Source organism: Synchiropus splendidus, chromosome 2 (genome assembly GCF_027744825.2).
Source record: "Synchiropus splendidus isolate RoL2022-P1 chromosome 2, RoL_Sspl_1.0, whole genome shotgun sequence".
Lineage (NCBI taxonomy): Eukaryota > Metazoa > Chordata > Actinopteri > Syngnathiformes > Callionymidae > Synchiropus > Synchiropus splendidus.
In genome coordinates this window covers 26,703,969-26,731,273 of record NC_071335.1, presented here as the reverse complement: position 1 = coordinate 26,731,273, position 27,305 = coordinate 26,703,969, and the positions used below count along the sequence as shown (strand labels likewise).

The window sequence follows — 27,305 nt, the reverse complement described above, 5'->3', positions numbered from 1 at the left end:
GTAGGCGCTAGAGTGTGCGAAGAATAACTTCACCTGAAGTCCAATAATCCTTTATTATTAAGCACACAGAAGGCCGGGGGTAGTGCAAGGTATTCAGATTTCATTCCAATAATTAGAGTTGCATCAGAATCACCTGTAGATTGGATTATCAATATTTATTAAACAGCTAAGGCAGTGCTTGTGTTTAAGTATTGTCTTGAATATCATTCCTAAAGTTGGAAACAATTTGGGGGGAACAACAAGGTTTATCCACACAGTAAATTACATGATGAAGTTTTAGCTTTTAATCGTTTGTTTTGATAGTTTCATCAGCAGGATGAAAGCTCATTTCCAACTTTACCTCATTGTTACTCACTTCCCGTCTGAGTCCGACTGTCTGAGACCACTGTGTCTGGTTCTGCTCAAGGTCTCATTTTTAAGTTATGTAGAGACTGTAGACTTATTGATGCAAGCAGCAGTAACACAGGTCTGTTGCTCAGGCTAACGGAGGTCAGTGTTTTAGTATGGGGAACCAATGCTCATTGTTTCTTCACTTCACAATTAATAATAATTCCAGTTCACCGTTAGCTAATTATGTGAGATGTATTTTCACTCTTCTGTGTCAGTGAGCTTCTGAATGTTTCCACACAGGTGACGTCCTGATCCAGATATCAGACACTCAGAGGAGACTCACTGCGGAGATGGAAGGAGTGGCAAGTATCCGCTCGTGTTTCTTTACTGGGTCATGACACGACATTGTAAATTGTAAACAAGTCCTAGCTGCGTAGTTTGGTATTCGGCCACATGGTTTGACATGAACATCAATGTTCCGCACCTCAAACAGTTCAAGAGGGTTCAGGCTTGTGTCACTTATAACGGAATAACAGAGTTGCACATTTAGGACAAACAAGTGTGAAACAGAACATCTGATATTTGGTAAATTTGTAGTGAAATTATGTAAATCCACCTTCATTCTGTGGCAGTTTCGTTGGTTCCAGATCGAAGTGCTGCAGGCCATGGAGAAGAATGTCAAGCTGGATGAGGAGTACATTGATGCAAGTATCAATATCCTAGAATGCTTGTACTCCTGACCTTCTTTTATGCTTTATTCAATGCTGTTTGTGCGTCATATTTTGTAAAATATAATCACAACAACATGATTTAACTTAAGATATTTGCCAGGCTTTTTAAAAATATGTGTAAATAGGCAAGGTTTCTGTGCTCTACAGGGCAGTCGTAGAGTGTATGAACTGGAGGTGCGGAACCAAGCCGAGGCTTTAGAGAAACAGCTTCGACGAGGCACGTACAGAGACTCTCTGGTACTGTGATATCACATACACACACACACACACACACACACACACACACACTCTGCTCCTGTACAGACACACTCAGGGATTGTATGTGTGTGTAGGAGAACAGCGACTACATGATGTACCTGAGGCAGAGCCAGCAAGAGATCCTGAAAGAAGAGGAGAGGAGGTATCGCTTCCTCGCGGAGAAACACTGCGGTCTCACTCAGTCCATGCTATTTCTCATAAATAAGGTACACAACCTCTAACACAGATCCCACTTGTGCGTCTCATTCTTGGCTTTAACTTGAACCACATTTAATGATGTGGAAAAGTTTGACTCCTCTTTGATTCTAAAGGTTTTCTGTGTTTCGTGTATTTCCGAACGAGTAGCACTGGATTTTATCCAGTGTTGGTGAGGAATCTTGACCGTAAAGGGCACTTGTCTGATTTAATTGTTCTGACTCCTGTTGCTCAGTTTAGAACTGCTCCCTGTTTGAATTCACCAAACCTGATGAAAGACAGTACAGCACAGGTGTTTCTTTATTCACGCCTGAGGTGCACATCATATAAATAGTCAATACGCTAGGAGATATTTGGAGTACCGCTGTTTTTGGCAGTCACTCTTAACTTCTCTTCATTTCAGACTGGCGCCTCTCTCCAGCAAAAGGCTGATGGGTGGAAGGAGAAAGTGAATGAAACCAGAGGGTCCAGACCTCGTACCCCCAACCATTTGGATCAAGAAGCCCAAGTATTCAACACTTTGTTTAAGCAAACTTCTGCCCGTTACCTCATTGTTGCTGTTTGACCTGAGCTTTCAGATATTGAGTGTACTAATGTAAAAAGGTATGGGCTGGGACTTAAGCGCATTTATTTAGATTAATAAATAAATTGTGTTTCATAACATAATAATAATAATAATAATAATAATAATAATAATAATAATAATAATAATAATAATAATAATAATAATAATAATAATAATAATGATGTTTGCATGTGTACAGATCCAACATTAAAATGCAATTACTCGTGACTAATTCATTATGAAAGCTCCAGTAAAAGATAAAATTATTTTTTGGCAGTTGCGTGGCTCAGTGACCTCACTACTGCAGACGGTGGCCAGAGACGAAGACATGTCCTGGGCTCGGCGGGAGCAGCAGGCGCTGGGGAGAGTGCCCTCTAGAGGTGCATGTGAATTCTTGCTTGTAATCCCAAGGTTCTGTGTTTTAACCATCGTCCCATCACACCACCAGCGCCGTCCCCTCTGCCCAGCCGCTCTCGCTCCAGCTCTGTCGGGGAATCACTGGGTTTGGGTTCTGGCAGAGCCATGAGAGCCTTGGTGTCTCATCCATCCTCGTCCAACCCCAAACTTCTGCCCTTCAATAGAGGAGAGACCATCACCGTTCTGGTTCAGGAGCCGCGCAACGGCTGGCTGTACGGCCGCACCGACGGCAACATGCGGTGAGTTTTACCAGTGTGGTGACCTCAGGGTTCCTGTGGTTCAAATAGTCCGGTGACCAGTGTCAAACTAACGTGCAGCAGGAGGGAAGTCACTCTTAGCTGTCATGCAAGCCAACATGAGTTGGCTGTTGACCAGATTTTCTCTCCCTGAGAACTGTAGTTTTCGTGTGTCCGCTTGTTTTTCCTCTGACCAGTAAGAGATTTTGCTTCATTTAATTCCAGCCAAGGTTGGTTTCCTGCTGCGTACGTGGCGTCTGTCGAGGATTTCTCCAACACTTTAACAACGAGGTACAACTTTTCCTCTCTCAAAAAAACTAGATGACAACTAGTTTTTTTGTTTTCCCACAGTTCTAGCCAACATTTCTCGGCTCCAGGAGATCACCTGAAGCAGTTTCTGAATTTAATCTTGCACCTTTTAACCTCTCAGTGGAGGCGCTATCCGCAGCCACAGCATGAACAACCTGCTGGACCCCACTGACTCCCACGGAGAACAGCCGGAGGGCAGGAACTACGGAGACATCCCGCCACCGGCCACTCCTGACCGCAGAGCCTCGGCAGACTTCCGACCCATCTCACCGCTGCCGGAGAAGAGGGCCGAACTATCAGTGGAGACAAAAACGATTCAAACAAAGAGCTACTCTGAAGTGGCACCACCGCCTCCTCCACCGCCGCCCCCGCCTCCCACGAGTCTGAATCTCAGGAGAGCTTCTGTGGATACACGAGCAGTTTCACCCTTTTCTGACAGGAAAAGCGAGCCTGATTCACTGGTAAATTCACATCATTCCTAGCTAGTTCTCACAATACATGGAGTGTTTTGAACACTTTTTATTTTTTTGACAGACACTGTCGCCCACTGGACCGCCGGAACACCCACTGTTTCCCAGGTGAATCTTTGTTTTCGATCATAGACTAATATCTCAAACTGTGAATTCTACAAAGCTCCAAAACTATACGCGAAGTCAGAGAGTGCAGACCTCCTCCAAGCAGCTTGTTTCCTACCTTATTGCCACTTTTTAACCTGATATTATGGCCCTATATGGATTTAATCCATTCATTTGCATGGCTTTTTGTAGTAAAATCTCATTATCTCATTAATATCATTACATTTGAAATCTGATTTGGACAGCAGGTGGCAGTAACGTTCAGGAGCTCATGTTGCAGCTCTAGCCTCAACAGGTGGTAGCACCACCTCATTTTCTGTTTCTCGCCCCACAATCCTAAAACTTCCATCGAAATTTATTCTCTCAGCCTGACCCAACTCTTCGGAACCCCTCTCTCTCTCCTTATCTCCCCGTCTCTCTCTCTCCTCATCTCTCTCTATCTCTCTCTCTCTCTCTCTGCATTCTCCCATCTAATCATCATCAACAGTTTTGTAATCTATAGCCAGCGTTGGTGTGCGTCTGACCGGGGGGGTATTGTGTAACATTTTCCATCGTCCTCTTATTTCAGAGGCACAAACCCGTTCGCCACTGTAAAGCTTCGGCCCACGACGACTAATGACAGATCGGCCCCGAGGATCCACTGAGCCGTCAGCGCTCGCGCAAGTCGTGTTTGTAACTGAGGCCGTCAGATCGGGTGGTGGAGGAAGAGCGTGCGTTCCAGCTGTGGGAGGATTGTTGGATCATTGTTGTTGACCCAGATATGGCTCAGTGCTGGGGAGCTTGTGAGCAGTATTACAGCATGTCTGTAGAAAATAGTTCCTTGTTCACTGATGTTGTTAGCTTTACACTTTAAGTTAACTGTCCCCTTTAGACTTTTGCCTCCAAATGTCCTGTTCAAAACACTTATCCATGATGCTTCATGAAGCCTCGTTTTCAGAGCTCAGTAGGTGCCTAACCTCTTGATCCAACCATTTTTTTTTTCGTTTTTTTTTTTTTGTTATCTTGGATAAGAAGGACCTAAGATGTATGATCGCGACCTTTGTCTTGAAACAAACAGCAGCATTTGACTACTAAGTAGTACTCATATGCTACTGTACTAAGAAGAATTACTATCACTTATGACTTATGAATATCACAATTACAATCGGTGCATTGTTGGTGTGTCACCACAAGATGGGCCGTGGAGCCCAAAGACTAGTCTTACATTTTTCCTGAATTTTGTTTCTAAAGTATTAGTATACCTGTATGCTTAAAATATGTTGCTGATTATATATATTTTCGGTTTACTTACATTGTATTTAATGACTGACAACATAAATCATAAATAGTGGATAATCTTAAGAGAATGCCTTGGTATTTTATTGATTTTTTTTTTTTGAAGGACAATAAATATTGTTAAAAAGTGTGTTTCTCACTAAAATAATGTAATTTTAATTGTCTAATACTTATTTTTCGGTCTTCATTTTCACAGACCTAAAATGAACTATGAAAAAAAGGAATAAAGTTTTGCTCTGACCTTGTGGGGGCCACATGAATGAAGGCTAAGGGCTCCATGTGGCCCCCAGGCCACACTTTGTCCATGTCTTGGCTTGAGGGGCGCCAAAGCCGAGCATTATGAAGCGGAGCACGCCATCTAGTGGACACTGAATGTGACGGTTCATGAAGCTTTTTCAGTCCATTTCTTGTATATATCTGTCGAATCATATATAATAGATTTTTTTTCCATTTGCTTATGCAGGTTTTTATAACTATAACAAGCATCATCCTATGGATTAAGGTAAAACAATCTATCAAGCAAGTCATGCCGTTATGACTCGTGAGAAAGATGCAACGACTAAGTGCTTGTTCAGTGAAAATACTGGCGTGACGGACAAATGCTCATTCCAACTTTTAATACATTTGTGAAAGGTGCTTCATAAAACAACAAATTCAGCTTGTAAAAGCATGTTCACAGCTGACGTGTATTTCTGCATCTTCACTGTTTTTGTGTTCAATTTGTCAGCTAGGAACAACAAGTAAAGAGACATCAGTAACTCAAGTGTTTATTATTACTTTGCATCTCTCACTTTGTATCTTTTTATTCTCATCTGAACAGAGGCAGCAAGAAGTAAGGAGGAGGAGAGAGGAGAGGAGGTGGTGAGGTCAGGGAAGAGGTCATGAGAGAGGGGAGTGGGAGGAAGGTGCACTGTCAACACAAAAACTCAACCAGTCTCTCACACACTCACACACACAAATAATCACGTATAGATTCAACTACGCCAACCACAGCACAAGCGGTATTTTCAGTTACAGTCAGAAAGATTCAGAAACCAATATGGAGGGTCGTGTATTTATAAAAATGGAGGGTCGTGCTTGCGGCGGCCCAGTGTTCCTCCTCTGGTCGCTCCCTCGCTCCTGTCCGGCTGAGCAGTGGCTCCGAGTGGTGTCTCGTGGGAGATGACAGGAGGTGGCAGTTACAAAGTATGAGGACGGGGAGGAAGAGGAGGAGGAAGGCTTAGCGCTGTCCTCTACTCATGCACCATCACTTCAAACTCTGCAGGAACACAGAAACTTGCTCACTTTCACAGAGCGCAGCGACTGTTGCAGCCATGCACACACTTTGCTGTTGACTTTTGTTTGTGCTTTCTTGTAGAGGACCAGATAAGGAGGGGCTCTTGAGCGGTGTCAGAGCTAGGATGTGTTGATGCAAATGAGCGACCCACAGAATAATGACTGCAGTACTCTAGAGGTGTGTGATGGCACTTTGTTTTTGTTTTTTGGCGACCGTAATCTTAAATCATTGCTGAAGAGGACTGAAAAGATGGAACCAGATATGATCACCTGGGAGCGTGGAAACACAAACCTAACGCTCCGCTTCACGTCCCATATGATTCACACTAATCCTCACCGTCCATTCCGATCTTGCCGTCGCCGTCCTTGTCTGCCGCTTTGAGGAAGGCTGATGTTTCTGCGTCGGTCAGGTCCCTGCCCTCCTCAGAGAAGCCTTTGAGCACGAACCTGCAGCCGAGACACGTCACGTCACACACCGTCAGGCGCACCTCCAACACTTGTGTTTCCATTTTCACTTTAGTTCCTCCTCCTCGATGAAGCCGCTCCCGTCCACGTCCAGGACCCGGAAGACTTTCTTGACGTCCTCGGCCGACATGGCCCTCATCCCAATTATCTCAAAGAACCTCTTGGGATCGAATGTCTCTGCTGTTCGGCACAAAAGAGGGAGAAAGTTCTATTGACCTCTTCGCAAACTTAATCAAAAATTGAGTTCACTGAATTCACCAGCAAAGGCATCAAGAGCTTTCTTGATCTCCTCGGCTTTCAGCAGGTCCGTCATCGTCATCCTTTCAGCTGGGCACAGACAAGGAAGGAGAATATCAGGAGACATGGACATGGAGGACAGAAACCTGAGAGGTCAGTTGGCTTTCTTCTGGAGCCTTTCCCTTTCTCCCTCCATTTAATTCTGTCTTGAAAGTCTGCTATCATTTATTTTAGATGAGTCAAATACTGCAGTCTTTTCTCTGAGGCTTCAGCTCTCAATGACTTCACACTGTGTCGACCTAAAGGCGCCAGCAGGGGTCAAGATGGAGCGGCAACCCTTTTCTTCAGAGTATTGAACGTCCAGTGTGTTCAAGTGAGTAAGTCAGTAATAAGCTGATCTTCCTGGGAAACTAAATGGACCACATATCATCTCACACAAATCAGCTCTAACATTATGACCACTGCGATACAAGGTGAACGAATGTGGCTCTATCTAAAGTAAGTATGGACCATTTTCCCATTGGCTATTGATGGTGACCACAAACTTTCTGACGGCTCCCAAAGGTTAGACTCACAAGGTTTGAAGTCGGAGATCACTTGATATTCATCTGGTGGCTTGGGAATGACTGCAAGACGTGTAGATGTTTTTTTGCTCCTGGCTAGTAATGGACTGGTGACCCATCATGAAACACCAGCCTCATTTCCAGAGCCCACTAGATGGCCTCCATCTGGGCTCTGGAAATGAGGATACTGTTGCATGGAGACTCAGCCCAGCTCTAGTCTCAGCTTACGACACCGGTACCACTCATATCTGCCGCCACAGTGAGGTTTGTCAAGGTCAATTCAAGACGCTTTGCCCATCCAATGCAAATAAACAAATGGGCAGCCAAGATCCAAAATGACCTTCCTGGAAGTCCTCTCTGTCTGCATACGCACTTGAACTATTGACGTATCTTCAGTTCATATTAAATACATATCTTCAGATAAAACAGTTTTTATCCAAAAACACGCCTAGGTTAAAACATAAATACGTGAATTCATTCTTTATTTTATTTTAATTGTGTGTTATTTCGTGTGCAGGAGCGGGTCTCCAGCCGTTTCGCTCCTTATTTCGAGCATCATAACTGTCGCCATGCCTCCTGTAAAGCGCTGCAACATGCACCTGGCTGCAGTATGACAGAACACCACTAGATGTCGCTGGAGATTGCCGCTACAGTGCGCTCTCTTTCGTCATCAGCTCCATCAGGCGCGGCAGCGCGACACCAGAGGAAGCTATAGATCTTGAGTAATTCTCGACGATCGCCCCTCCAGCAAGGCATCGAACTAAAACCCTGCCAGTTTCCTCTCGGCTGACAAGAGCGCAGCAGGTTATGATGAGATCTCGCAGCCTGTGTGGGCGTGAGTGGGAGATGCTGAGCTCCATAAGAGGAGCATCGAGTTTGCTACGTGCTAAGATCCGCCTTTCTGAAGTTGACTTTCTTTGCCTGCGGGTCTGTGAGGCTGAAAAAATGTCAAATTAATTCTGGTTGCTCGACATTATCGTGACGACAGTGCGAAAGGGAGGCGTGTCTTCGCTCAGGTGCTGGTGACGTCACTAGCCCGACACTTCTTACAGTCCACTGACATATACGGAGCGTTTTGTGGAGCAGGTTCGGTTGAAAATATATTCTTTGTTTTTTATGAGGAAAAAGAAAGCCACACATCTTTACTACACCCGGGGCCGAACCTCTTGTAAACTATTTGGAGTAGTGATCATATATTCTTAATTTCTTTACTATTTAAAAAAAAAAAAAAAAAAAATCGGAATATGTTAATATGACTTGTAAGTGACAACAATTTAAAGAAGTTTACCTGGTCCACTTCAGTTAGAAGGTGTCCATGTCTATTTTTTAAATGGAATTAAGTTTTTATTTGTCTATTAGCGAGTTGTCTATTAGTTTCAGGATTATCATTCGATTTTTACTCTCAGTTGCTACTTAATAGTGCAAACTAATGTCACCAAAGTTTGTATCTTTCATTTCCTTTTTTCCCATCTGGGCAACTTCAGACAAACTGGTGTCCTTCCAAAAAAATAATAATGAGGAGAAGCAAGCTTCAAAACAAGCACTCCTTCTGTGTAACTGTTAGCTCGAGCTCGTTCATCTGCTCAAGTCCCAAAGTCAAAGTCTCCGGTTATGACATGAGTTTGCAGATTTCGGGACATCCATGATTATAGCTATAATTCATAATCATAACATTGTTTGCCGTAGTCATTGCACAGTTATAGCGCTATACTGGATTCTGAAAAGAGAAAATAAAAATCTTTATTTACCACCTTGACTTTTAATCCTTTGAGAGGGATGGCTTATTATATATTTTCAATTATTCAAAACATTTGAGCTTGTGACACGCAGCTTGAAGTTTCTTTCTCTCCGGAAACAATGTCTTCTTCAGGAAAAACTCCCAGCTTAATCTTAACCTCATCAGCATGTGCTGGGTCTGCCCCAGGGCCGCCGCCCACTTAGACACTGGAGAAACATCCATCGTCCCACCATCAAGTCCAGCAGGAATTGATCGGCACCATCTATTTCACTCGTACATAAATGGAGCTGTTCTCTACACCAACTTCCCCCGCTGCTCGGATGATAAGCTCATGCCCATCTGTTGAACGTTTCACTACAAACCACAGCCATTCTTACGGAACATCGCTTCCTTTTCAGACTTTTTTGAAGTGTATTTAACCAACCAATAAAAACTGCTCAGCGGTTAAAAAAGAAAATGCTAGTTTCAGCCTTTATTTAAGCTATAGTAAAAATCCCCTCGCTCAACTCTGACACCTTTTCTCAACTGCAGAAGCCAAACAAGAGACATTATGTAACCTCAGTGAAGGAGAAGGATGTGCAACTCTAGTGTTAACAAACACGGATTATTCCTGTAAACAAACGTGTGCACTGGTTCACTGACTGATAGATGATTTGATTTTGCAGATAGAAGTCTTTTCCTGTGGAAGGAAAATGGAGGCTTGGAAAGATCTTCAATCACATGAAAAAAAAAAAAAAAAAAAAAAAAAAAGAAAAAAGAAGGTCCCAGATACCCAAAACGATCATTGAAATTAAATAAACACAAGTAAATTGACGTTTGATTTGGTAAACTTCAATAGTTGAGGCTATTTATGTCATTATTTATTTTGGATTAGAAATGTATGAAACCTTTCCTTTGAAATAATTTATTTTTAATATACTTTATTTTTTGGTGTGTTTTTAAGTTTTGACGAGGAAACTAAATAAAACCGACGAAGGCAAACGCGTTCTCGAGTGACGTCATTCACTTGCTGACTATTGTCATCATTAAAATTGTGTATATTTTTGCGCTGTTTTGCACTCATTCGAGCGCGTTTCTACGCGTCATGTTGCGGAGAACACGGTCGGGAAAACCACATCAAATTAGGAAGCTCAGCCAGCTGCTCGTCTTGAGCGCTTCCTGGTGTCAAGTTCCGCAGATCTGCGTCGGAAGGCTTCCACTCGCTTCTCCTCCGTCCTCTCTCACGGCTCTCCTCTTCCACTCTACCTTTTCTCGCTCGAGTTTGTGGTGTCTTTTCGCAGGCTCCATGCCGCTGCCGCAGCTTCGAGAGGAAAGGTGAGTTCGAAACTCGTCACACGTGAATCTCACCTGTCTCAGGTGTTTTGACTTCATATTGGGTCCTTCTAAACAGCGCACAGTTCATGTTTTATTGATAATCTTGTTTGAAGACAGTGAGAAAATGTAAAGATATGGAGTGAAATGTGACAGTCAACAGCTGAAACACTGAACTGTTTTCTTTGGTCCCTGCGTAGGCATGGAGATGGAACTGGAAATGAAGATGTTTATTACGATCCCAGTTTGTACTGAGATTATGGTTGGAACTTAAGAAAAGTAACTGTAAATTAAGGAAAATGGTCCCGCTCACACTCCCTTTCTCAAACATCATGAATTGTGTGCTGACTAAACTAAACTAAACTGTGTTGTCCTCAAACCACAATGATCTCTTGGTGGAAAACTGGAGAGTCATTCTTGTCCATAAGATTGATCTTGGTGGTGTTGCAAATGAGGTTGTGTTGGATTCTGAGGGTTTCCACTGTCAGTGGCCTGAAGTTTGAACCTGAAAACACAGACTTTTGTAACTTGATGAAAATGGAATCGGAGTGTTGTCTGTATTGGAGAAGGAACTGTTTTCCATTGTGTTTTGAATGAAAGTCATATGGCCACGGTTCCTCTGGACTCTTGGCTCTGTCTCATGGCTTTCTTCCTGCGGGCCCCAGGGAGCCACAGAAGTCAGGGCTCTTGACACCTGTGAACCTCAGCAGGCATCACTGATGAAAATCATTGCAGCACACTTGTGCAGCAGTGATGTGAAAAAAACACTGTCTCCGTTTGAGCAAGCAATACTCAAACTTGACTTCAGTAATGTCTTTGTCGCAGTGACTTCGACCAGCTTCCAGATGACGTCCCAGTCAGTGCGATTATCGCGGACACGGAGGAGAAGAAGGGCTTCATTTACTACTTCGTAAGTGTTGAACAGGTATCGCCGAGCGAGCGCTGCATCACAAGCTTGTGTTTCCGCCACTGCTAGAAGTTCGTGATAGAGGTGAAGACCAAAGGCGGGAGCAAGTATCTGATCTACCGACGCTACCGGGCCTTCCACAGTCTCCACCAGGCGCTGGACTCCAAGTATTCCGTAGCCAACCCAGACAGAACCAACGGAACCTACAGCTGTCTCCTGCCGACTCTTCCAGGTGAGCGCGCGCGCGCCACTCTGCGCCAGCTCAAATTTCACATTGCTCAAATATTTGTTGGTCTGGATCCCCGTGCTCGCTTCAGGGGCTGAAGTTCTCAACTGAGCAAACACTGAGTGCTTTGGGGAAACATGCCAATGACAAGTATACAAAAGGCTGCCAAAGTTTTAAATGATTTGCACCACTTGAGTTGAGTCGCTGGGGCAGCAGCTGCAGTGAAGAAGTCCAGATTTCTTTCTCATGAGAAACCTCCTCCGTTTCTGACTGCATGCCGCGGTATTCCCTCCTACTTTTGGGGCAGCGCTAGGGGTCCAGAAGGAAGAGGCCCGGACCACCTCAACTTTGGTGAGGAGGAGCACCGGATCGGCTTTGCCCCTTGCCTCTGCTCCTTCATCACCATGAGTGGAGGTGCCACATCCATCTGTCCTCCTCACGCACCACCAAGATGCCAGGACCAGGCATTTAAACTTTTCCAACTGAGAACCATGGTCTCTGAATTCGGGGAGCTGATCCTCACCCTGGCTGCTTCACACGAGATTTGTGAGGCCCTCAGTGGAGCACCACAAAGACATGTGAGGAGGGATCAAACTCCAGACCCTGACCTCCACAGTTGTGAGAAGTCAGTCTGGGCATAAAGATTGGTGAAGTGTGACCGACTTCTGCTGCTTAATAAAACGCTTTAGAATCCTTCAACTGTTTCCGCCAATCGGACAGTTTGGAACTCAAATCGTAGCAACAAATGGCTTCATCAGGATCCCAGTTCAGAGGTGTTCTTTGGTCTCCAGGAAAAGTCTACATCGGGAACAAGCAGGAGATCGCAGAGGGTCGGATACCAGAGCTCAACACGTACATGAAGGTAAAACGGACTTCAGATTAGTCGCTCCTGTCAGTGCAGTTCTGGCTCCAATTATATTTTCTACACCGCACGGCGCAGCTGACAATGGTCTCAAATAGTTTCACGGAGGTTTCTGACGTGAGGGTTTCTACTGAGGCAAGCTCTGATTCCATGTCTTCCCGCAACACTCTAAAATAAACCCTGTTTCACATTTGACTTCCTGACAAGCCTGAGTTACGAAATCCACATTTGAATTCAGTTTATTATTATTCCTCAAAGGGAAGTTTTGCATCACTCAGCACATTAGCCTACAAGATGGTGGGCACAGAGCGTTGCCGTAGGTGGGGAGAGAAGCTCCGACTTGTGCAGCAGTAGTTTAGCGCATGTAGGCGTCGCTGCGCTCCTCTCCCCGCTCTCCGCTCCGCTCTGCCTCGTGCCCACATCACGTCTGACCGACTGCTGGTGGGACTTTTGACATGTTTCAGTGTTGTGCTACAGCCAAAAAAACAAGGATCCCACTCGCTCTTTCCTATTGTATTTGTCTTCACCTACGTGGTCCTCCCTTGCCTCTTCCTACTGCACTCCTGTTCCTCTGTTACGCAGCCTACCTCCTCTTTTGTAACAGCCCTTTCTGTCTTTCATCCTAGCGGCTGCTTAGTTTCCCAACATGGCTGCTTCTGGACGAGGACGTGCGGATGTTCTTCTACCAGACCGAGGAGGACAGCCAGCACCAACCGCGAGCCCTCAGAAGACTCCGCCCACCCACACGCAAAGTGTGAGTTTCATTTCCAGCTGAATTTTTAGTCTGATATAAATAATAATGATTAAAAATAATAAAGAGTCACTCGGAGAGCGCAGACCTCCTCCAAGCGCAGCTTGTTTATCCACCAGAGGACCCTCCCCACCTGAACTCTGACACACCTTGACCATCCCCCATGGACACGTCCTTTCACGTTGAAATTCTGGACAGAACCCTGAATTATATCGTTCCCTTTTATTTATACCTCGCTTGGACGATGAAGTAGACCATCAATCCACCCATCTTGTGTGGGCAAGGTGGCGGTGACCGTGTGGAGTCTCCTGGAACCAGACAGTAATCCGGAATGGTCAAGATATGGTGTGGCACTCCATAAGGTTCCCATCTTAAATAGCTGCACTCGCGGTGCCACACTCTCGGCACCAGTCATGGTCACGTTTATACCAAGAAAGGTAACAGGGAGCACTTTAGTTCATCTCCTCTTGTCCTCATCCTCACCCCTGTTTTTAGCCTCTGGAAATGTGGGCGGGGAAACTTCAACTGAAATGCCAAATAGGTTGACATGCTACACAAAGGTTCACAAGAGTGGCACAAAAGACTTGCCTTGGAGTGAGAACAGTCAGATACCGGCAGAGGTTTCAACAAAGAAGCAACAGAAATATAAGTTAGTGAAGTCATAAATAATATGCGGTAATGATTGCTGACTCAGCAAAATGAAGCAGTTCACAAAAGAAAGTTCTAGTCGGCTGATGGAGAATGTGGATATGCTGTATGTGCTGGAAGTTATTGCCCTAGTTTTGCTGGCAGCAGGGATGTGTATTGGAAATGTGTTTACATATATGAGTCATTTTGAAGTTGCGTGAGCGCAATATTGTCTTGCCACTTTTTTGTTCTGATAAATGTGCTCGGAAAAGACTTTTTTTAAATCCATGTTTTTTTATTTGCATGGAAATGGCGCATGTTATTGAAGTGTCAGTCAGATTCTGTTGTAATAACTCAGCATGACTTGTGGAGGAATATCAGTCATTCAGTGTGAGGTGTGAAAGAAACAAGTCCCGTCACTGACACTGGTAATGGACAGCCAAAACAGCACACTGAATTCACACCAGAGAGAGATTCTGATCTAATTTCAGCCTGACAGATGCAACATCTATGGCTACAGAGGAGACTAGAACCCTCACAGCACCGAAATGTTCCCACTGAAGCCCAGCAGATAGTGTTGTGTGGGATATCTGACATCAAGAAAAGGATGCGCCACTTATGCTCATCTATTTCACTCCGTTGAATGTCGACAAACCTGCGGCAGAAATGATGAATCAAGTCTGACATTAGCCCAACTGAGCTTACAAAAGTTTGATATGTGGTAAACTCGGACTCCCGCAAGAGGAAATGATGATGAGATAAGTGCTTCCCCTCTCCAGACAGATGTGGATTTGTGAAGAGAGAAATGGACATTGAAGCTTCTCATTTCCTCTTTTGTGGGATTCGTACCATGAGCGTCTTACGGCTTCAGTTCCCTTTTCGGTGCTGTCATATTCATGAAGTTAAGTTATTATTCTTGTTTGACTTGCTTGTCCACCCAGCTTTGCTTTCGCCCAGCTCCTTGTTTATGCCGATCGAAATACCCTCAAATTGAACTTGACCCACATCTTTTTTATTTTTTTGTTGTGGGCCTGGACCTCCAGACATGGGAGGACTGGGTAGCCTCCATGTTATGAGAGCTTGCCACATTATTGCCACATTGGGACTTCCTCCTGCCGCCATCCCCCTCGTGAGCAGGGCAGTGAAACTATTTCAGAGCCGAGTCTGCCTCCACAACAAACCTGCTGCAGCTCCCCTGACTGATGTGGTCCACATGGATGTGTAAGCTAGACTGCTCCTAGCAGGGAGGTCTTGCAACACCAGCCTGGACTGGCTCACAGCCTCTCTCTGAGGTCAGTGTCCACTTGATGGTGACCTCCATATGCCCTCATAAGATGGGGAACACCTTCTGCGCCACAAACCTCTTTACCACTGCCTTAAGGGGGCGGGTACACCCCTTACGATAATCGATCGATTGTCTTTTCTGACCTCAGACGGTAAACCCCCATTTACACTGACTCTTATAAGATTGTCCTTTGAGAGAATCCTCTCGTCTGGGGTGTGTTACACGTGAATTTGAACTAAACAATTTCAACATTTACGACCAAAAATTCCGTGAGAGACAATCGTTCCTGACCCGACCTGAACTATTGGAACGGAATGGAGCCAATTGAGAAATGATCCGACTGAGCACAGGTGTCAAACCAGTTCTCAAAGGGGGTGCAGGCTCACGTTGTGGGTACCCAATACTTTCACATAGTACTGTATGTTTAGCGGTATCTGTTCAGTTTTCTGACCAGCTCAACTCAAGTTCGCCCATTTAACTAGAAAGTCTGTATTGGCTCTGTCTCCTTTCGGAATTTATCTGTTAAAGAATTACGCGTGTCCATCATCATCATCTGGTCCTGTTCCATGTTTGTTTTCGTGCCGGTTGTAGTGATGTTTGGCCTTTGTTTTTTTCCATTTCTGGCTGGGAGTACGAGTCGGTGCGGCAGAATCTTTGTGTGTGGTGTATGACAATGAGATTACCGCAGCGTCGCTTCAGATTTAGCAAGTGTTTGTGCGCCGACCTCAAGCCTAGAGGGCCTCAGATCAAGGTCCCCAACTCTTCCTCAGAGTCCAGGAGGAAAGCTGCCCATAGATCTGGGATCTGTGCATCAACTTTCCGATGGATAGTCTTTAAACTGGCAACCTCACAGCCTGTATGTGGAGGCTTTATTCCAGCAGCAGGTTGCACATGCTGCAGTGTGTTATGTAATAACTCATGCTTGTTTTACTGTGAGTACCATTCAGTGATGACTGAACGTCAAAAAAGTACTTTAATTTGGCAGCTAGTTTCTAAGCAATTTTGTTCAACTTCCCGGTAACTTTTGCTCTTGCATGTCTCCATTTTAGACCGAAGACTGTCAAGCCCAAGATGGACATCTTCTCCTCACCCAGAGCCGAGGTTTGTGTCTGCATGTTGTTGTTGTTGCTTTGGTTACCATCTCCGTAACTACGCACAGATGATCAGCTTAAGTAGGAACAACAAACACTGCAAATGTGTCGCTCTGATACGAAACACTCATGACGCCACGGACCGTGAGTCATCCTCTAACTTGTGACTGATGTTGGAGGTCGCGCATCGCAGGTTGTGTTTTATGAGTCATCTACGCTGATGTCACGTGGTGCACGGCGTGTATGAGACTTGGTGTCGGTCTGAGAGTGAATGCCTTTTTGGCATCTAAACCACAGTTAATACCCAGTTACACCGCGGTAAGAGGCCGTACCGTGCAGTGTCCGGCTTCATCCCACAAGGTGCCGAGATGTTGATCACAAACAAGTCATGAGCCAACATTTCTGTTTCTGTGAGCTGTTTTACCTGGAATATCTTATGCTGAATCCAGTATCATTCAGCTCCGCTCGCTAGCTTGCTCATGTGACCTTCCTGGGTCGCAGCGTGCATTGAGGACAAAAGCTCTAGGCTGCATAAAAGGACTGACTTGTTTAGCGCCTGAAACATCTTGCCAGACAATGTGACCTTTTGTCGCCACCCTGTGGAATAGACTCAGTTTGAAAGCCTGTATATACGATGTTGCTCCTCACGCACAGGTGAGAACGTAACACAACGAATACATCAGGAGCTCTGCCTTCTGGCTCAGCTCTCCCTCCACCACATCAGCCTCCCTGAACATTCCATACACCTTCATCATGGTCATTTCAGTCAGCAACCCTGGAGACTGAGGTGTTCGATGGACGCTGTGTCGTGTTCCGGTCCCTTTTGGCTGCAGCTCGTAGTAAACTCTAACAAAGTGTCAAAGTCAGAGCAGCTGAAGGTGAAGGGCTCTATATCTCTGGAACTCTAGGTGATTTACACCCAGTGAACACATTCAACTTTTGCCAGCCCACTCACACGCGCATTAACCACACACACACTTTATCAGCAAACTCGGAGCCACATTTTGCTCCTCTCTCTTTCTGCCTCCCTTCTCTCCCACACAGAGGCGAAATGCAGCTGTACTCCACTCACGATGCTGCCAGCCTACTCAACATTTATTTTAGCTCGCGCTCCCTCTCTGGTGAAACTAGTTACTCCTCTGTACATATTTATGAACTCGGCTGGTCGTGGCATTGAAGCGACTCTTTAGCAGAACTCTGGTCCCTGTCAGACAGAGTGACTCTGTGTTGTTTAGAACTGCATCTGTCAAGTATGGAGCCCTGGAAGTGACATGTGCGGCATGCATTTACTACTTTCTTTTTTTTTTTTTTAAGATAACAATTATCCCAAGATAATGTTTATCTCAAGATACAATCGTAAACGTCAGCGCCTGCCTAACTGCCTCTCTGGCTAAGCATTTTGTCGACATCCTCCTGTAACCACTGTGTCTCCCATGGCTTCGTAACTGTTCGTCAACATTGTCAGTCATTGTCTGCAAGTCAGTGCGCCTTTAACACTCTGATCAAGTGCCTTCTACTCAAAATAATACCATATGTGGTTAGGCTATACGTATTACGCCTCCCCGGAAGTGACATGCATGACTTTATTTTTTTTTTTCATAAAATCATGCATAAAAGATCATAAAAATGATCTTGAGATAAATATTATCTCGGGATAAAAAAAAAAAAGTCATGCATGCCAATTCCAATACTATAGCTTAGCCACACGTGGTATTATTGAGTGTCAAAAGCGCACAGACTTTGCCGTCTGCAATATTCTGACTTGTATACAGCGAATGACAACGTTGACAAACAGTTACGAACCCATGGGAGACACAGTGGTTACTGGAGGACGTATACAAAATGCTTAGCCACAGAGGCAGACATTTACGATTGTATCTTGAGGTAAAAATGATCTCAAGATTCGAATTATCACGAGATAAGTTATCTCAAGATTAAAACATCAAAAAAAATAAATACATGCATGTCACTTCCAGGGCTCCGTACTCAAGTACTGCATTATATGATGTTTACCTGGGTTATTACATGGTAATGACTGATCATAAAGTATATATATATATATATATATATATATATATATATATATATATATATATATATATATATATATATATATATACCGTTGATGAGAAAATTCTGATTTAATTGTACTTGAGTTTAACGTTACATGAGAAACAAAACGCCTTGTTTTTTTCTCTCGTGTTTCCCTAACTTCACTGAATCTCACATCCATGAACCCAAAGGCTTGTCTTGCTCTTCCTCATCTGTTTCTCCACATGTCCAAATTTTGACTCCAAACTTGTCCACATGACGCCTCATATACTCTTTTCTGATCTTCCGAGTCAACTTCAGCAGCTTCATCTCAGACCTTTCTTGCTCTGACTCCTGAGTCTCTGATCCACAGCTCCTTGAGAGAGTTCATCTCGGCTTTGCTTAAATATGACATTCAGACCCATGATGCCTCCAGGATCCACCATCGACGCATGTGTTTCTGGTGCTGTTACTCTGAGCTCCTCCACCCGAGTGTCTTGATGCTAACTATCCAGCGATAAAGAGAAAAAGTTGCGATCTGTGTCTGAACATGCACGATGATCCAGTAATTGTTTGCAAACATACTTGTTATTGCTGACTGTGCAGCCGCGCTCCCACACACTCCCACTCAGCCGAGAACTGCGTGCGCTTGTTGGAAGATGGAGAACGAAACCTGCTCCATTAAATTTCGATGCAAACCTGCCGAGTGCACTTCTTCTCGCTGGTGCGCTCATTAAGATCCAGTTGCAGCGCAAACTAACCTTTCAACTTCTCCGTGTGCTCGGCCACATTATTGATCCAGAAAACTTTCGCAAGCTCTTCCTCTTTCATGCTCTTCTGTAACCATGGTTACCTGACTTCTGGTTTGAAGTTGGCTTGCGGGAGCGAATGAGCTTTAAGGTTCAAACCACTGGCGTCAAACCAATTCAGTCATTCGTCTCTTCAGTCAGAATAATAGGCGCCGCAGCGCGGTGAAGGTTCCTTTTCAGTCATGACTTTGCTTCAGAATTTCAACTTCAGTGTTACACTTAGAAACAGCAAGATCTGAGATCACACCAGGAATTTTTCTGAGCATGGGGGGAGTTGGTTTGGGTGTACTGTACGCCCCTTCCTGAAGGGGAGGAGTCAACGAAAACAGTGGGAGGGAGGAATCCTGTGCTGCTCAAGTCCGGGGTTGAACATACTTAATGATAAGAGGGAAGATGAATCATGAGCAGGATGTGTGGAAGCTTGACTCCCAAATCTGGAGCCAAGATGGGAGAAAACGTAGGTGGGACTTTACAGTCTGCAGTCCTGACTCCACCGCCAGAGGGTGCCTGAGCACATTACCAGGGCAGCTTGTTATCACATATGATACTTTCCTTTCGGCTCCTCCCTTCAGTGGTGGCCACAGCAGATCACCATCCTCCATCTCCCCCTGTCCTCTGCTTCCTCTCCTCTCAAACCTACAAACCTCATGTCCTCCTTCACCACCTCCATCAATCTCCTCTGTGGCCTTCCTCTCCACCTTCTGCCTGGCAGTTCCAACCTCAACATCTTCATCTACCAATGTACTGTCCAAACCATCTCCATCTAGCCTCTCTGACTTGGTCTCCTAAACACCTGAGCACATGTGCTGTCCCTCAGGTCTGCTGTGTTATCACATATGATAAGTCGGGCAAAACTCAATAAATGACAGCAGGTAACCAGGTTTCCGGGCCCCACACAGGTGTGACTCTACTACTCGACTGACAACTCGGCCCGATGCTTTTGGCGAATTACCACCCTGCCTTTCACCGCTGTCTTGTCCTAGCCACCAACACAATCCTGGTTGTCTTTGTGCCGGCAGCTCGACTGACTGGCCCTCTCCGCTTGCACCTCCATCATCTTCTCCTCTCCTGCTTGCTCTTCTAATCCACGCTCTGTTTTCACCTCAACCTCCGCACCTCCCCGCACACAAACAGACCCACCAACAGTGACCTCAATAAAGTGCCAGTTGGGGAGACCTTTATTGTCATATTGTAGGAAAGCCACCGGCAGGTCGATGCTACATTGGGACCTGCGCTGGGACGAGGAGATAAAAATAGGCAGTGGGTAATGAAGTGCATCCCAGTGTTTCAATCCTCACGCACCCGATACAACACTCCTCATCGATGAAGATCAGTCAGTATCCGAGCTCATAATCAAGGTTTTGTACTCTTTACCGTCACCATGGTGATGTTCAGCCTGGTCTCTAAGCAGAGCTGAAACGGAATCAGCCATTCTTCCCATCAAAATTAAGGTTGTGCCGCTCAAGGATGTTCGAGCTGCAGCTGAATTATTATGTAATCACATTAAAGCGAGCAGATGATGTGGAGCTGTGAATAATGAAAGGGAATTAAAAATTCAGACGCATAAACCAGGAGAGAAATCGACAAACTCCAGCAAGTTGGAAGCAAAGGTGAAGGAGTTGAGGAGCACCTTCCACAAGTGGGAGGCAGAGCTCTGGACTGGTGCGGTGAACCTGGCAACCCACCGGAGAAGTCACACTAACTCACTCAATAGCTTTGGTCCTGTAGACTGTAGCAGCAGCGGTCGCTCGATCTTTCAGTCCTGACTATGATCTGATGGACCGAAGATGAATGCAAGAGTGACCTGGAGTCTCGCAAAATTCCCAGGGTGGCAGTGGACAACTCAGGACTTGAGAAACCTTGGAGAACATTTGGCGAGTAACTCAAACCCATGTAACTGTACACAACATCAGCCCATTCACACCGTCGCAGGTGCAGGTCAGTTGTTTGAAGTGAGCAGCTTGAAGATGTGCCAGTGAAATTCCTCTTTTTAAACATGCATCCTGTGATTCTTGCCTTTTTGCAAAACAAGAAATGCAAAATGGAAATTTTGCTTTGACGAAATTTAGGAAACGAGAGAGTGTGGAAATGGTTGTGTGTCATAAAAAGTGCGGAGCATCTGATGTGATGTATCCTTGAGTCTATTTGAAGATTGTACGGATCACTTCTAAATCCCGGGCTCTCGCATCCATCCACATCATCCTCTCACTCACCACACATGGTCCCGTGAAGATAATCCCAGCGCGCGGCTCCTCACTCGCAGCAGCGAAACACCACCGGACAGCAGGAGACAGCAGTGATCTCTCAGCCTTCTGCTGCGCTGCACCTCTGTTTAACTTTCCCATTTCTTCTCGCCTCCTCCTCCTCTTCCTCCTCCTCTTCTTCACCTTCCTCCTACTGCTTTAACCGCTCTGTTCTTTTTTTGGGATCACCCTACCTCGTTGTTTTATTTTTCCCTCCCCTCTGCTGTGTCATGTTCATGCTGTAACAAGAGATTTTGCTTCCATAGTGACTTTCTCTGTGGCGACCAGAGACAAGTGCGAGCCTGAATGTGTGTGTCATCTTCAAACATGTTGCCATAGTGAGAGGGGTGTGCATCAGTGGGAGATGCTCTGGTGTGGATTTGTAGGAATAGCTTTGAAGCTGCGAGCTCCTGCAGTTGATGCAACTTTATGTAATCCTTATGTGGAGAACCTCATCTGTGATCGCAGCTATCACAGGCAAGCAGTGTGTGTGGAAGCCTCCATGGTGACCCAGATCCAACCGGCTTCCTCTGCTCGGCGCTGCCCAGAAGCCTTCTGGGTCTGAGGGTCAGACACAACTTACCAGTCATGACCCATCGGTGCCAAAAACATATGTGGCCATCTCTACTGAAAAAAAGGAAGAGCTTCTCGAGGTGGCACTGGTCTGGTCTCACTGGCGTCTCTCCCCTCTGCTCCCCCAGGTGATGTTCGACTTCAGAGGCAGCGGTGCGCTGGAGTTGAACCTGAAGAAAGGCGAGCTGATCTTCCTGCTGCGTCGTGTCAACGCTGACTGGCTGGAGGTGAGACCCGATGTAGAGTTACCTCAGAGAAGCTCCAGAGTTGGGCTGACCTTTGGTCAGTTGCTCTCCTCTTCTATGCTATAGACCTGTTTGGAAAGTCACCAATTCACTTTTGTTGTCTGAAGCCAGGCTGAGGTTAAACATTCCACTGCTCTCATGACTCATGCTCTCACGTGTTGGACCATTAAACACCTGGACCAAGTCCAATTTGCCAGGTCCGTAAAGTACAGTACACCATAGTTATACACACCTAATAATTGTAATAATTTTTATGCATCTTTTCGTTAGTCTCCATGAAATTGAATAATAAAAACCTTGCTGTTGCGTGACATGTTTTCTAATAAAATAAGTGACTTTTATTAGGGCTGTTTAATCTGGAGCTGAGTTAACTCACGATAAATCGGCAGTTAAACCTTGATGATGAAACCGTCCTTTATGTTGCATTTAGAGCAGATCAGAACAACTAGGAAAGTGCTTCGGAATAAAGTGCAGTCAATAAAATAAAAACAAAAAAATAGAAGATAGAGAAGGTGAAGTGTAAAGTGAGAGTCCCAGTGCGATTAAACCCAAATGTTCACTCTACTGACTGTCCTATTTATTGTATAGGAATGATGATTTATGCTGGTTCTGCAGTTTTAAATGCCAACCCATTACCCTTCTTTTAGATAGAGATCATCAAGATAAGGATTTATCTGAGTGCTGTGAATCTACAACTGAATATTCAGCCTGTCATTTCTCATGTCAACTTAAGGAGGTTTGTATGGCAGGAAAGGTTTGACAGAAGTGTCTGCAGTGTCTCAAGTGGTCACACCTGGGTCACAATAGAACCCGCGGTGGGCATGTTTTGAAGGTCTTGTGTAAGAAATGGCGCTCCATCTTGCTCCAGTCCTGCCGTGACCCACCGCTCCAGGAGTGTTTGGTGTCACCTGTGCTGTCCATGTGGTCAGGTTTCTGTGTCTGTAGGGAGGTCACACCTTCAGCCTGGTGCACTCGGCGACCCACCTGGGTCACAGAGGCTGCCAGTACCGGACCACCTGATGACATCACACGCACCGGTGATTCACAAGCCTGTGTGCCACTGACTCATGTCGCCATGAAAGTTCCGCAGGACGACAACCAGATACCGGGAGGACGTCCGATTTCCCAGGGGCGCAGTAGTGAGAATAACTGCAGCTTTTATCTGGAGATCATCTGCAGGGTCAGCGCTGGAATAAAGAGGAGTCTGACGTGAATGTTTTCAAAGAACCTTGAGGAGAAGAGCGATTCTTTTCTTCCAGCTTCGAGCGTCAGTTCTTGTGCACACGCTGGGTGTCACGAGAGTTCGGGATTAGTCACTCGCTCTGACAAGTGCGTCGAGGCTTTTTCAATGATTCCGCTTTCCTACGTCTGACGATTGCATGAAAGAATGACAGCTTTGTTGGATATACGTCAGTACTGCCTCCCCCTGAAAATGCAGTTCCACATTACTACCAACTGCTCCATTTAAATTTGTAATTCTTCTGTCTCTTTCTGTCAGGGAACAGTGAACAAGAAGACGGGTATTTTCCCAGAATCCTTTGTGAAGATCATCAAGCCGCTTCCGGAGATCGACCAGGACAGTGAAGGCCACACCTACAGCTGCCTGCGCTGCTACATGCACTCTGCCTCCGGCGTGGACTCCAGGTGAGCGTCACTGCAAGAGAAGCTGCGCTGGTGAGGCTTCACGAAACACTGTCCTCATTCTCAGAGCCCACCAGATGGCGCTCTGGTGTAGAATCTGTAATCCTGAAAAATGAAAGCTCACATCAGTATTAAACCAGGGCCATCATCTAGTGGGCTGTGAAAATAAAGAGTGTTTCATGAAGCCTCATCAGCACATCACATGACAGCTGGGGTGGGCAGGTCAGACGGTCAACCGGACTAGTAACAGTCTGGTTGACCTGATTCAAACCCTTGCTGAAGAATGCAGGATGCAAAAACAGCCCCTATATGATATGAACTTTTAAAAAAATCTAAATGCATCTGGACAAAAACAAGAGGGAAGAAAATGTGTGAATAAAGCTCTCAAAACATTTGACACAGAAATTAAAATTAAAATAAAATGTATGTTTATAAACCACAAAATGTGAAATGTGGATATATTTGTTTACATTTTAAAAACCATTTTTCTAAAATATTTTTTCCATTTTCTTTCCATTTATTTTGAGAACCAAGAAAAAGGAGTGGAAACAAGAGGTACTAAACAAAGAACGTTAGATGTGGACTCGGTCATGAGAAACACCAGCTGGAGCAACCTTTTGTTTAGAAGCAGTTTTATATTTGATCTCTTGAGGGACATTGACATAGTCAGAGGGCCGTCTTCTTCATGGCCAGTGGTTCTGGAGAGGCAGATGGAAGAAGAGGGAGACGTCGATGGTGTCTAGAGGAGGATGCAAGACAGGCTGTGAATCTTTTTGTCTGGGGTGTGTGGTCCAGTGCGATTCTCTCCCTTCACTTCTGTAGCTTCAAAAGACCACCAAGCCATTGTGGCTTTAACTCTGATCCTGCAGAACAACACGCTGTTTTCCTTCTTCTCCCAGAAGAACGTGTTAAAAATAAGCAGCGACTTGGCTTTTCCTTCCAGAGATGTGTGTGTCCAGGAAGATCTCTCCAGCCAGCCAACGTACCAGGACCTGCTCCATCACATGAGGTGGGCGGAAGCTTCTTCCACATCTCCAGACGCGCTTCTCTTCTCCAGCGCTCTACTGTTGAAGTCATGTGCTCGCCACGTGAGGCGGCGCTGCATCCACCCCGGCGCATCGCGTTAATGACTTGTGTTTACACAGCTCGCGTGTTAATGAAACTGATACATGGGTTCAACACCAGGTGAAAATTACACTTGACATGTGCGAACGTTGAGGGTCAGAAAACAGGAGACAAACTTGTCTTTCTCTCTCAGGTGCTCATGAATTGCTGGTTTAATTCGAATAAAAATAGAGTCAATATTTAGTCCTAAAATCGGTGAGAGACTCAGAGTAGATCCGCTGCACCTCAGTGTAAGCCAGTGGAGGCGTCACGCACGTCCCTCGTCGGTGAGGTGACCTCTGGGAGGAGGCTGCGGAGGGTGACGGTTGGTGGTGGAGGAGCTGGAGCTGGACGTCTTTGCTCCCGCTGCTGCCCCAGCGGCCTGACCTCAAATCCCTTTTGTGATCCGCACCAGCTTAACACAACCTCAGACACATTTAAGCTCTAACTTGAGGCTCATTTTTTCCTGGAGAAGGTCTTGATTCACTCCCTTTAACAGTCTGATCAAATGACCCACTCCCTCCTGAGACCCAGGCTAATTACACCATCATATCCGCTCCTCCATCTCGCTGCACCTTCGCTCCGACTCTCATTACCTGTTCATTTAGTCACGAGCGCCGCGATGCTTCCCTTCTAATCAGTTCATATCCGCCTCCCGTCAGCTTGTTATTGTTTTCCTCCTGTTCATGTCTGCTGTGGCCCAGAGGAAACACTGGTAATATGATCCGGAGCTGATGGATGAGAGGGAGCCAGGGACGGGAAAACATGCAGCGGAGTCGCTCTTGTTCAAGCGACTAGATCGGGCCTGACCAACCCGCGGCTCTTTGCCCACTTTCATACGGCTCTTCAACACATGAGCCACCAATGTTTGTCGGAAAAGTACGTGCTAGTCCAGCGAAATTGCAAGATATCGATCGACGACTTTGAATCGCATTTCACTTTGAAACATCGGCCCAACGTAACCTGAAACGTAACCATTCAATAAGAGTCGCGGTTCGCAGACTTGGACCGTCATCAGTTCCACGATTTAACATGACTGAATCCCACGTTTGACTTTGTCCTTCCCTGAACTAAAGGTCTGGCATGTGTTTCACCGATGATTCATTGTTGATGGTGGTGAAGTCTGTTGAATTCAGTGGAGTGTAGATGAGACGCTCCAGTCAGCAGCCACGTTATTGGTGGCAAAATATATAGAAGTCAAATAAATGGCACGTACATTTCTATCTACGCTACTTAATATTTCCAGGAGGATCACGTATGAATTTTAAAAATACAGTTGTACCTTGGTTTTCAAACGTCCCGGACTTTGAACAAATCAGAGTTCGAACAAAAATTTCCAGATTTTTTGCTTCTGATTTCGAACCAAAATCCAGAACTCAAACGCTCCCGAAAAAAGCAGGAAAAACCATAACGTGCGCGGACCGATCAGCTGGCCCACGACACGCTCTGTTATTGTGTATAACACAGCCTCTGTATGCAGACGTGTCCCGTTAGCTCCATTTACTGAGTGTTTTTTCTTCATATTGAGGTGTAAAACCTTTCCTGTCTCCACACTGGACCGTGGTAGAGTGTCACAGGGGAGGTGCTGGAGCGCTCACTCCAGGGTTTGATGTCCTGTTGTGGGCTGGAGCTGGGACAGGGATGAGGCGAGTCTGGGACAGAGCTTGACTTGGTTTATGACTTTGTCACAGCCAAACTGCACAGAAGCTCACATTCAGAGCTGGACACGCACCGGACACCTCTTCACTTCTGGAGAGACGTCACTGACTCTGCAACCCCTCCCACATGCAGCGGCCACACACATAGAGGAACAGCGCATTCACTCCTACAGAAGACTATTTTAAGGCTTGGAACGCATTATTGCTTTTTCCATTCATTGTAATGGGAAAAATCCATTCAGATTTCGAACAAATCGCTTCTCGAACGGCCGTCTGGAACGGACTGTGGTCAAGAACTGAGGTACCACTGTGCATGCACAAGAGACACACGCCGGACGTGAACCATCACAGCACAGGGATGAGCTTTAACCGCTATACTGCCGCTAAGTCACGTGACCCACTGCTCAGGTGAGCTTGACAGCGGAACCTGGATTTGTTGAAATCCAAATCATATGAAAACGTTGTTGCAGGAAAGTCTTCAACAAGGATGACATCGCTCTGAACTATGAGGACGCGGAGGGCGATCTGATCCGGCTGTTGGACGACCAGGACGTCCGGCTGATGATCAGCGAGAGCAGACGGAACAAAGGTAACGCCAAGAGGCCGGTCAACCAGTTCCTGTGGGAGCTGCACGTGTCGCTGGCCGGTGACCTGTCCGTCTACAACACCAAGCCCTGAGTCTCCGGGGGAGACGACCTCACGTTCTCCTTCATCTGGTGGAGCGGTTTTCTTCTCATCCATGTTCTGTACAAATAAATGTTGCCATTTTTAT

General features: G+C 45.6%; 3 protein-coding genes across 3 annotated transcripts in view; 2 read left to right on the top strand and 1 right to left on the bottom strand.

The window, feature by feature from the left end:
- baiap2l2b (BAR/IMD domain containing adaptor protein 2 like 2b) overlaps positions 1 to 6,727 on the top strand; it is an 8,584-nt gene extending 1,857 nt beyond the window's left edge. The window contains exons 4-13 of the mRNA XM_053854916.1: positions 631 to 1,034; positions 1,209 to 1,298; positions 1,394 to 1,525; positions 1,918 to 2,022; positions 2,357 to 2,459; positions 2,528 to 2,735; positions 2,958 to 3,023; positions 3,163 to 3,502; positions 3,576 to 3,619; positions 4,185 to 6,727. Of these exons, the coding sequence (XP_053710891.1) occupies positions 996 to 1,034; positions 1,209 to 1,298; positions 1,394 to 1,525; positions 1,918 to 2,022; positions 2,357 to 2,459; positions 2,528 to 2,735; positions 2,958 to 3,023; positions 3,163 to 3,502; positions 3,576 to 3,619; positions 4,185 to 4,260 (1,203 nt within the window). The 5' untranslated portion in view covers positions 631 to 995 and the 3' untranslated portion in view covers positions 4,261 to 6,727. The remainder of the gene's footprint in view (positions 1 to 630; positions 1,035 to 1,208; positions 1,299 to 1,393; positions 1,526 to 1,917; positions 2,023 to 2,356; positions 2,460 to 2,527; positions 2,736 to 2,957; positions 3,024 to 3,162; positions 3,503 to 3,575; positions 3,620 to 4,184) is intronic.
- Positions 5,646 to 21,564, bottom strand: pvalb7 (parvalbumin 7). Its single transcript, XM_053854917.1, has 5 exons — positions 21,283 to 21,564; positions 6,890 to 6,958; positions 6,682 to 6,811; positions 6,504 to 6,613; positions 5,646 to 6,149 (listed from the first exon to the last, which is right to left on the bottom strand). The coding sequence occupies exons 1-5, from the start codon at positions 21,287 to 21,289 to the stop codon at positions 6,124 to 6,126; spliced, it is 342 nt and encodes a 113-aa protein (XP_053710892.1). The 5' UTR covers positions 21,290 to 21,564; the 3' UTR covers positions 5,646 to 6,123.
- ncf4 (neutrophil cytosolic factor 4) lies at positions 10,139 to 27,305 on the top strand. Its single transcript, XM_053854915.1, has 10 exons — positions 10,139 to 10,483; positions 11,306 to 11,390; positions 11,457 to 11,619; positions 12,405 to 12,475; positions 13,102 to 13,229; positions 16,188 to 16,239; positions 22,014 to 22,112; positions 23,629 to 23,774; positions 24,715 to 24,780; positions 27,004 to 27,305. Exons 1-10 carry the CDS (start codon positions 10,254 to 10,256, stop codon positions 27,209 to 27,211), a joined length of 1,248 nt encoding a protein of 415 aa, XP_053710890.1. The 5' UTR covers positions 10,139 to 10,253; the 3' UTR covers positions 27,212 to 27,305.

Excerpts from the sequence above, each read along its gene's own strand:
- ncf4 (XM_053854915.1), top strand. The coding sequence starts at position 10,254 with ATGTTGCGGAGAACACGGTCGGGAAAACCACATCAAATTAGGAAGCTC. Across the intron at positions 23,775-24,714 it reads GCCTCCGGCGTGGACTCCAG|AGATGTGTGTGTCCAGGAAG; the intron begins GTGAGCGTCACT and ends TTTTCCTTCCAG. Across the intron at positions 24,781-27,003 it reads GACCTGCTCCATCACATGAG|GAAAGTCTTCAACAAGGATG; the intron begins GTGGGCGGAAGC and ends ACGTTGTTGCAG.
- pvalb7 (XM_053854917.1), bottom strand. Across the intron at positions 6,812-6,889 it reads AGCTCTTGATGCCTTTGCTG|CAGAGACATTCGATCCCAAG; the intron begins GTGAATTCAGTG and ends TGTGCCGAACAG. Across the intron at positions 6,150-6,503 it reads CGGCAAGATCGGAATGGACG|AGTTTGAAGTGATGGTGCAT; the intron begins GTGAGGATTAGT and ends GTGTTCCTGCAG.